This window comes from Apus apus, chromosome 9 (assembly GCF_020740795.1).
Source record: "Apus apus isolate bApuApu2 chromosome 9, bApuApu2.pri.cur, whole genome shotgun sequence".
Taxonomy (NCBI): Eukaryota; Metazoa; Chordata; class Aves; order Apodiformes; family Apodidae; genus Apus; species Apus apus.
In genome coordinates this window covers 12,320,001-12,330,232 of record NC_067290.1, presented here as the reverse complement: position 1 = coordinate 12,330,232, position 10,232 = coordinate 12,320,001, and the positions used below count along the sequence as shown (strand labels likewise).

The 10,232-nt window shown below is 40.3% G+C and overlaps 1 protein-coding gene across 2 annotated transcripts in view; it reads left to right on the top strand.

Moving 5' to 3' along the window:
* The first annotated feature begins 187 nt into the window (after positions 1-187).
* The window catches only part of FANCD2 (FA complementation group D2), a 38,135-nt gene continuing 28,090 nt past the window's right edge, over positions 188-10,232 (top strand). For both annotated transcript variants that reach the window (XM_051627342.1, XM_051627341.1), the window contains exons 1-13: positions 188-271; positions 606-695; positions 1,428-1,562; positions 2,147-2,214; positions 2,688-2,791; positions 3,345-3,408; positions 4,516-4,568; positions 5,494-5,572; positions 6,272-6,396; positions 6,885-6,972; positions 7,911-8,015; positions 9,152-9,252; positions 9,740-9,848. In XM_051627342.1, coding sequence (XP_051483302.1) covers positions 629-695; positions 1,428-1,562; positions 2,147-2,214; positions 2,688-2,791; positions 3,345-3,408; positions 4,516-4,568; positions 5,494-5,572; positions 6,272-6,396; positions 6,885-6,972; positions 7,911-8,015; positions 9,152-9,252; positions 9,740-9,848 — 1,098 coding nt within the window. In that variant the 5' untranslated portion in view covers positions 188-271; positions 606-628. The remainder of the gene's footprint in view (positions 272-605; positions 696-1,427; positions 1,563-2,146; positions 2,215-2,687; positions 2,792-3,344; positions 3,409-4,515; positions 4,569-5,493; positions 5,573-6,271; positions 6,397-6,884; positions 6,973-7,910; positions 8,016-9,151; positions 9,253-9,739; positions 9,849-10,232) is intronic.

Genomic DNA, 10,232 nt, shown 5'->3' with positions numbered 1-10,232 from the left:
TTTTAATTGTTCTGTATCACCTCTGGGATTTTATTTAACTCCTTTTAATAGCCTCTTGCCAAATAGTTGAATTAAGCATGAAATAATCACACATCTTTTCAAAGTAACTTTTGAGTTTTAATTTTAGTCACTGCCACCCACCGAAGGAGGACAAGTTAGACAGAAGTTTGTGCTGACTGAACTCTCCTTGAAGGTGTACTGGGCTTGTGAATACTAAATTGCTGATCTTTTGGAGCTTTCTCTGGACATGAGGAGAGGATCACAAGTTTAGGTCAGTGAATGCAATCTGAGACCTCTCAGTTACTCGGTCCAACTTGCCGTTTTATTTGCCTGGCATCTGAAAGAAAAGCTGAGCCTTATGAGGAACTGAATTGTAGAAAAAGTGATGTATTACACTGTTTAAATCTGACAAGCTTTAAAATCTGAACCTGTACAGCAGAAAAATGTGTGGTATTGGTTAACCAGGCAATCTGCCTGTCTTAGGGTATTTCAATTTCTGGAGCATTTCCCTTCAGCATCCACTAAAATAGTTTAGATTTGCTAAAAAAAACTGAACTAAAGTAACATCTCCTTTCTTCACTTGTCTTTTTTCTGCATTTTTATAGGTGACAACAAAGATTTTGTTACCATGTTTTCAAAAAGGAAACTGTCAAAAGCTGATGCTTCTGGAGAGATCTGCAAGTCAGACTTGCCAAGTAGGTATAATCAATTATATGGGGAGTGGAGAACTGTTGATAAACTCAGTAGCTCCTAGGCAAAATGGCAGTTTTGATAATGCTAATTGTTAATGATGTTGTTGATCTTTAAACACTTTACAGTCACAGTAAAACCACAATCCTGGAATCAGTGCCATATCATCTCTCAGTCCCTCTCTTGTCACACCTTTGATCAGTGTTTACCATTGTGAGCTTCACTGCCTCCAGAGTCTGCAGATTCATCACATTTGATCAAAACTGATCTCTATAAATCAAACCAAAATAACCTCTCTACGTAGCTGGGGGGAAGATAGTTATTTTTCACCTCAGCAGATGGAGACAGGTCTGGTGGGAGAACTTGTGTTTAGTTGGTGCTTTTCAGGGCAGAGGAAAGTATATGCTCTAGTGTTGCCCATAGCTGTTAGTGGAACAGACCACTGGAGGTGTATCTTAAGTGTCTGTGCTCATGGATCACTAAAAGGGGTGAGTAAGAAATGTCCCTTTCTGGTGTCCTGTCACAGTGGTAGCTGCTCTATAGGATCTGCACGTTGGCATCTGAGCTGGCTAATGACTGCTGTCAAACAGCAGTACTGTTTGTTGGTCTGGTCCCTTCAGTGTATTCCTGTGTTCCTCCAGTTTCTTACTTGAAGGTTAATTTTCAGTTAGTTTTTTATATGAAGGATCCTTGCTATTATTGCGGAGTATTTGAGGTATCGTGTCTTGTTTTCTCAGAAACAAAGAAGTCAAGGATTTCTGATAAGGAAAAAGCCTCTGCCTACAGTGGAGTGGAGAATGAGGGAGTCTTTGAAGGGCTCCTTAGAACATCAGGAATTGTACTGAAAGCTGGGGAGGGACAGAATGAAATAGGTATGGGTTTAATACTTCCTCTCTGCTTTATTCTGAAAACCTGTAAAGATGACTGGTATGAAGATGCATTTTACTTGCAAAGCAAAAATGCTTGAACCACCTTGTTCCAAACTTCCTCTGGTCTCTTATTTGTAATATACTTCTTGATTTGCACAGCTCCTAAGCTCATTGTACCAGCTTTTTGGGTGTATGCATGGTAACTCAGAAGGATTCTGAAAGATTATTGGAGGTATGTGGAATAAGATGGGACTGCATATGTGATTAGTGTATTAGTGTAGAGTTATAGAAGCAGGAGCTGTGAAACAGGAAAATGAATGTGTCATTGCTGCCTTTCAGCTTTGGCAAGGCCTTCAGGAATTTATGCATTAAGCCTTTTTAGTGCTTTTAGCCACTCTCAGCCCAGACTGGAGAAACCCCAAGTGGTGAAACCACTCAGGTTTTTGCTGATGGGACTTCTCAGTGAAGCTGATGCAGAAGTATCAATGGATGGGCATAAGAGCTTGTACTTAACATAGCTGTTGCCTAGATGTTGTGTGGATGAAATATGTCTGGGTCTTTATTTTCTCTTTAAACTTTCTCCTTAGCTGTAGATCAGATAACTTTCCAGAAGAAGCTCTGCCTGGCTCTGGAGAAGCACCCGACTTACCCAGATGTAAGTGACAAGCTGTGCTTCAGCAGGAGCCAGCTTTCAAGCTGTTTGCTTTGTAGTGAAAGATGCAGCTGCCTGTCGCTGCTAGTCCTATACAAAAGTATGCAACACAGTAGCTTAGCTTGGATTTCTGTGGTCCAGATTCTCTAAATCTCTCAAGGTTGCTTGTTTCAATCTTTTATGTCCCATTGACCTCCTGCTACATCTGTCTTCTCAGCTATTACTTCTGAATAGTCAGAAAAAGATGACTAGGCTGTGCCTCTGTTAACCCAGCCTTGGTGTGCATGTTCCAAGATGGTTTAGCACAATTCCAAGCAAAAATTCTGCACTTCCACCACTCTGCCCTGTCAAAGCATTTAATTGGCAATATTATTCAAGAGACAAAGGCCATAATCTGCTCACAAAGAACATCTGAAAAGACAGCAGTTGATCTGGGCGTTTTGTCAGGATGTGGGTAACTTCCCTCTGCTTTGCAGGTGGTGAAACAGTTTGTCAGTGGCTTGGAATCTCACATCAAGGACAGAAACCAGTTCAAGAACTGTCTCCTGCCATGTGCTCCTGTACGGACTGAGGGGTCGAGGTCAGAGAAAATGTATTCTGTCTTCTCTAGTTAAATGTCATGTAGCACTGAGCAGAGTGGAGGGAAAGGCCACAGCTCCACCTGATACATAACAAGACTTGTGCCTTATGCAAAAGTGGCTGGTGAAACACACTGATATTTAATAGCAGTAAGTTTAAAGAGGTAAGTCATGGAATTGACTGTCTGTGGCATGGTTTGAGCTCCATGGCATTTTATGGCAGGAACCAAATACTGTGGGGAAAAAAAATAATTGACAAGGTTGGTGAAGGTCAACTGTTTTTTGGCAGGTTTTTTTTTTCCCAGGAGATACTGCTTAACCAGAGAGGCTTTTGCATTTCCAGCTCGCACTAGTCTTGAAGAGAGTAAATTTGTTCAGAGCTAAAGTGCAGTTTTAAATTTTTGTATGTGTGTCTGTGGTAACTATGTTATCTCAAGTTATAAGTTTCTTTTTAAAAACCAAAGCAAAGCACAAAAAAACCAGTAATTGAGAGAGTTACAGCCTATTATCCTAACATGTTTTTATTACAACTGTGCTGGATCTTTCATCTTGCAGGGCTCTGGTGCACTCCTATTGTGAAAGCCTCATTAAACTGCTTCTCGGAATTAAGATCTTACAGGTATGAGCACCTTGGCTTGCTCTTCACAGTGGTGTTGATTTATTTAGGGATCCTTTTTCTTAAATAAGTAGAAGATTAATAGAACTGGTTGTGAGGCAGATGAGGCTGCATCTGCAGTAGTGTCCAATTTTTTTAGGGACAGAAAGATGCTCAGGGCATGGAGCACATGGCATACAAGAAAAGATAGAGGGAAATGGGTTTGTTCAGTCTTAAAAAGAGAAGAATAAGGGAGATTTTGTGGTTTTCAAATACCTTGTTGCATGGTGTAGAGAGAGCAGAGACAGACTCTTCTCAAAGGTAAACGGGCAAGGTAAGAGATGACTGCTCAGGTCAACCATGGGAAATTCTAATAGGGTATAACCACTTTGATTGTGGAGAATTGAAGTGCTGGAACAGGTAGGCTAGACAAGTGATGGAAACTCCATTACTGGAGGAATTTGAATCTTGAAAGTGTTTAAAAATAGGCAAGACATTGAGCAACCTGCTGATAAGTTCTGCAACAAGCTCCGATAAGATGTGTTGCATCAATATGTAAATGGAGTTTAGATGGCAGATATCTCACCAAGGCATAGGCAATCTGAGAGCAGCTGTGGATTTAAATCCTTTATTATGGTTAAAATTTTTAAAAGTTCTTGGCTTAAATACGTTTCTAGAATTGCATTTGGGCCAGGATTAAAAAGGGTAAGAATTAGACGTGCAAAGGGAATGGCAGAAGCATGTGGACAGTCGTTTCAAACTTACATGAAGTTGATGTTTCAGATTTCTGTGTGGTGAAAAGCAACTCAGCTGGGTCTAAAGAAAGTGTGTTTGTTTGGCCTAGAGGAAGTGAACATCCTGCCTATATGCTCTGGTTCTATTCAGTTATGTGGATAGTTTATAACACTCCCAGCATTCATGGTTTTCAGTTTGCAGGCTGTATGCCTTCTTTCTGGAATTAGGAGATTTTTTTGAACAGGAAATATTTTTACTGGTTCTTTTAAGTATTTATTTTTAAATTTTGTTTTCTGTGCATATGTAATTTTTTTTTTGGTGGAAGGTCAGTTTTGGTGGCAATGCCACAGCAGAAGCAGTAAATCATCATCCTAACACTCTTTGCTTTTCTTCTAGCCTGCTGTCGTAACACTGTTGTTGGAAAAGATCCCTGAATTCTTTTTTGACATGTGAGTATAGACTGTTCTCTCTGTCTTGAAATGAAATTTCATCTTTTGGACAATCACCAGCTGTTTGACTCTGTTACTTCAAATTTACCTGAATGGATGTTTTCACTGATGCTGTTTTCTTCACACGTGTAAAATTACCTGAGGGGTACCATAACTTCAAACTTGTGGGTGCATAAAGCTGAAGACAGATTTACAGAAGCTGAAATACAGACATACCTTATGATTTATTATGTCCTCCTTAACTACTGGCACACACTTGGGAAGCATTTCAGCAGAGGGACTACAGAGTATCTCATTATTTGAAAAAAAAATGTGGCTGGCACAGTTTTAAGAGGTGGCTGGTTGCAAACAGTCATCCTTTTAAAAATACAAGTTGTGCTCAAAGAAGAAAAACAGGTTTTTGAATGTAGAAAATCATAGCAGAATGAGAGATCTTGGGGTGCAGCATAAGTAGGACCCAAATGCTTCAGCTCTTTCCAGTGCCCTGGATGCTCACTACAGAGTTAGTGGAGCAGGTCAAGGGACAGAAAGAAGCTGAGACTGTGCCTGATACAATATTTGTTTCAGTGCTGAGCATTAGGCAGGACACAAATGCTGTGCAGAGGCTGAGGCTGAGAAATTGTTTGAGGAGGGTTTAATACAGTCACAAGGACTGAATTGTTTCATTCAAGAATTCTGAAGGATCTTGAATGTAAAAGTAACAAGCTGTTGATTGTGCTGTGAACCCTTTAGGAAGTCTTAAAAGTAGATACTGTTCACTTGTCTCCTATCAAACTGTAAGAAGAGAGGAGCGTTAATGATATTTTCATAACATGGTTTTGATAATTAGTTTGAGTTGCACCTTGTGATCTTGCTGACCAGCAGCAAAGCTTTTGAGTCTGTCTGTAGGTCTGACTAATCTACGTTTCACTTTCTGCTGTTTTAGTGTGGGCACCTTTGGAACAAATTTTCCCCGGCTCATTGTCAATCAGTTTAAATGGCTTGACAAGCTTCTTGACAGCCAGGTGGGTACTTGTGGTACAATCACATATATGTTTTTTCCAGTCAACTTCTGGGAATTTGCTCAGGTGGGATGAGAACAATTATTATTATGCTAATGAGAACTCATGTTGTTTTCATGTTCACAATCTGAAGGAGAGTTAATTATTTCTGTTTTATTATGATTGCATTCACTGACTTTTGAACATCCTCTCCTACTATTTTTCTTCTTCCCATGCTCTAGGTCTCCTTTTTCATCAATTTGTATCTGTATGTATGTATCCACATGGGTGGCAGGAAGTTACAATCCACTCTTGTTTAATTTTAACAAGAGATACTGGTGCTTGCAAGCATCTGGGGTTAAATTCTCTGTTCCTGCTTTGGTGGTTCTTTTCCTTCTGTCTGTAAGTCAGTCAGTCGCTGTGCAGGGCTGTTACTAGAGAGTCCCAGAATTAACTGAAACAAGAAGTCACACTGAACACTGAGAAGCTTGCTGTTGGATTTCTCATTTTCCTTTGCTCTCCAAGACAGTTATATCCTACCTGTAAAATACCATGGCTCTATAAAAGCGTATGCTTTGACTCCCAACAGAGCAATGAGTTAAGGGATAGTTGGCATAAATCCAGACAAATTACTTCATGAGTGACCTTACATGCATAATATTGTTGCCAGCACTTGCTCACAGTGAGACTCATGCATTTTACAAGTGTTTGTCCTGTCTGCAGGATCTTGTCAAGAAGTTAATGCAGATGGTTAGTGTCTCTCCAGTACCAATCCAGCATGATATTATCACCAGTTTACCTGAGATCCTGGAGGATTCCCAGCAAAGTGAGGTTGCTAGAGAGCTCAGGTAGAGATTATTCTGTTGGTTTTTGGTTTGGTTTGGGTTTTTTTGTTGGTTTTTTTACTTACCTGGTGACAGAAACATGGCTTGAACTATCAGGCCCAAGTGACATGTGTGGTTAAGTCATTTACCAGTAATGTCACAAATTTTTTCTATTTATGGTGAACCCAGACCTTCCAATTGTCAAGTTCTTGCTTGAGTCTTCTACCAGATCTTTGTCCACACTCCCTGCTTTTACAAGATCTGGAAAAGATAGACTCTTCTTATCTGCTTCTAATCAGCAGCCACAGAATCACAATTCAGTGTGTCCAGAGAGGAGTGATAATTTAGGGAACAAGTTTTCCACAGTGCTAGTGGCATATTTTGTTGTCAGTTTCAGATTTTTTTTTTTTTTTTTCAGTGACCACAAAAACTACTAGAATCACACAATTTACTCAAGGTCCATTCATGGTTCTGTTAAGAAGTTAATTTGTTTTCTTTTACTTGTGTACCAGCTGCTTGCTAAAACAGGGCAGACGGCTCACAGTTCCAATCCTGGATGCCCTTTCTCGTCTGGATCTTGATGGAGACCTTCAGGCTGAGGTAAGAGCTTTTACTTAGCAGCTGAGCAGAACCCAGCTCCTGCTTAGCAACACAAGAGCTAGAACTTTTTTGTCACTCAAAGTATTTTGCTAAGTGTGACTTCTGTAGGCCTTCAAAAGTCCTGAGCTAGCTGAAATTGGAAAGGAGTCAGAGAAACTAAAACGGGTTTTGAAACATACATGAAGGGTTCAGTGAGGAGAGAGAGGAGTCTTCTGGCTGTCACAGTATGCATTCAGTAATTTCACACACAGGTCTCAGAGCAAATGCAAAATCACTTTGTTCTGCTGCAGTAAATGTTTACTCTGCATCTTAAACCTGTCACTCTTTTTTCAAGGTACAGTGACCAGACTAGACTGCTATATTATAGGAAAAGGCAGACCTGTGATGAAATCCTCACATGGTCGTAGTTTTTCTCTGTAGAATAATGGTAAAGGAGATGAGATGTTGTGCCTTGGGTCTTCTGGACATGCTGGATTGTTGCACTTCTTGCAGTTATGCTTCCTGTGAATAGAATAAAATTGGTTTGTTGAGTGCCTGCACTGCCTAGCAAACTACACCTGTTTCATGCTTTTCCCATGTGAAAGCCAGTTAAAAAATGATGGAGCCAAGCTCTTCTGGCAGTGCCAGGAGATATAAGGGGTAATGGCTGCAAATTACAGTCTAGGAGGTTCAGATGGGACATATGAAACAATGAGTTAGGGTCTGCAGCACTGACATAAATTATTGAGGCAGCAGGACTTGGGGATGGGAAAGTTTCCTCCATCCTTGCGTATATTCAAGACTCAGTTAGCAAAGCCAAGGCCTGATCTCATATTGACAGTATTCCTGCTCTGAGCAGAAGGCTGGATGATAGGCCTCCAAAGAGTCCTTCCCACTAACATAACTACGTGTCTGCCAACCATAGTCCTTCAGCTAACCCAGTCTTGCTTTTTCCCCAGGTGCGACAGTCTGCCATGACCATTGTGCCTTCTGTAAAACTGGAAGATTTGCCTGTAGTAGTAAAATTCATCCTCCATAATGTCAATGCAGCAGATGCAGTAGAGGTACAGTATTTTCTCTATACTAAAGACCAATAAGTTGTCTAATCCAGTGCATGTTTTAACAGAGGGAAGTTGCTTCACACAAAGAGGTGTATGCTTTAAAATTTTCAAGTAAAATTTTAAATCAAAGCACATGTAGTAACTATATCTGTCCTTTGACATGGATTTTGTTCTGCCTTCAGACATGAGAATTGAAACCTCCTCCTCTCTTTTGGCTATTGCAGATTTTTCTCATTTCTTTGTAGAATTTTTTTTGTGTATAAACATCTTAAAGAACTGAAAGTAGTCAAAGGGTCTTGAGTTAAGGTCTTAGACCGAAAAACTGTGGTTAGGAGGCAACTTTAAGCCTTTGAATTCTAAGAATTTTGCATTTGTACAGACATTCAAAGGGTTTTAAATTCCAGAAGTATCCAACAGGCCTGGGACTGCAACTTTGTAGCTCTCGTTTTCTCCACTAAGTTCTGTTCTAAATCTTGTTTTGGAAACATCCTTGCAAGGGTGGCTCTCCTGTTGGAGGACTGTGTTCATTCTAAGGTGAAAGCTTCCTCAGGTTTTCAAGTTGCTTTATCTAAAGAAGCATATTCAGAATCTTTTTAAATTGTTGTGTTTTGTCAAGGCAGCCTTGCTGAACTACTGAACATGCTTTTTTTTTCATACTTTGAGAAAGCTTCAGCCAGATGTGGATTTTGATCTACCCAAATCTTTCACTGTGAAAACAGTGTGTGTAAAATTGCAACTCAGTCTGTACTGATTCACTACAATTTGACAGCGGTTAAATTGGTAAATTCAGATGCTCCAGAATTCCTGTGGCTGTCATATCTTGCTCTGCTGCTAAGCAGGTTAGAACTGGTTCACAGCAACACACAGCAGATATAGGTGGGAATTTCATGGAGCAGCTCTTAAGAAATCTTCTGCTTTCTGCAAATATGTGCATGACAGTGAAAAGCAAAGTGTGACTGGTTTACTTTCTAAGTATAAAAAAGAAGTTTCAGCATGATTAAATGCTTATAAGTCTTTACAGATATATTTGGGTTTGATTTGTAATTTTAAGGTTATTCTGTGAGCTTGTGTTTTCTTTTCCTCAGCTTTTTCTCTCCTCCCTTGTCACAGTGATATTGGCTGGGATTTGTGTGTTACAGGTGATTTCTGATCTTCGGAAGAGCTTGGATCTGTCATCGTGTGTTCTGCCCCTGCAGATCCTAGGTTCCCAGAAGAAACTTAAAAGCCAGGTCCAGGCCAGGTACTTGAGCTGAATTACATGATTCTCCAAGGGTATGATGGGACAAGAAGATTTTGGGTCTTCTTTATCTGGTCTCTCTGGCACACATCCTTACATATATGAGCCTAGTTTAACCCAAGACAAGGTGCTGACATCTTTATTCCTTCTTGCTTGGTGCTAATATGACACATTTGTCAGTCCTTGTGGAGCCAGCTTCTCCTGCCATACATCTAGTTCCTTTTGAGCCAGTTGCATCCATGTCTGCATGGGGGTATGCAATGCCATTCGTAATAATGTTGCTGCTAGTTAATCTGTTTTAAGTTCCCTCTAGTGTCTCTTTGATTGATCATGCAGCCTTTGGTTCCACCCTTGAAACTCCCTGTCCTTGTCAGAACATTCCCCCTAGAGAATGGCTGCTTGAAGTACCTGCTGTGACTGCTGGGCTGCCTTCTTCCTTTTACTACAGTATTCACAGTGACTGAGTCTCCTCCTTTCTCCTAATTTACAGTTCTTCCATGAGCCAAGTAACCACCAGCCAAAATTGTGTGAAGCTGCTTTTTGATGTGATCAAGTTAGCTGTGAGATTTCAGAAAGATGTCTGTGGAGCTTGGATTAAGGTAAGACGCTTCAGTCCTTGTTTCCTTATTTAATTTGACTCCTAGGTTGAGCCTGAGCTTTTCTTGTCGTCAGATGCGATATCAAAAGACAAGTATTAGCCCTTCATTTTGCTGATAGAGATTTCATTCCATGTTCCAAATTAGTCATTTTTCAGGAGTCTACTTTCTTCTTTAGTTACTGATTTCACAGTGCTTTCAGGACTGACACTGGGCTCCACTGCACAGGCCCCTAATCTTGAAATGCAAGATAAACCCAGTTCTGCATGTTTACAAGTGAGTTTTGGAAAAAATAATCTTAGAGGGTTGTTTTTTTCTGTCTGCAAGAGAGCAAAACTTATACCTGTATGTGGAGTCTGAGCTCTGTGAAGCCTTATGGTGCTTGAA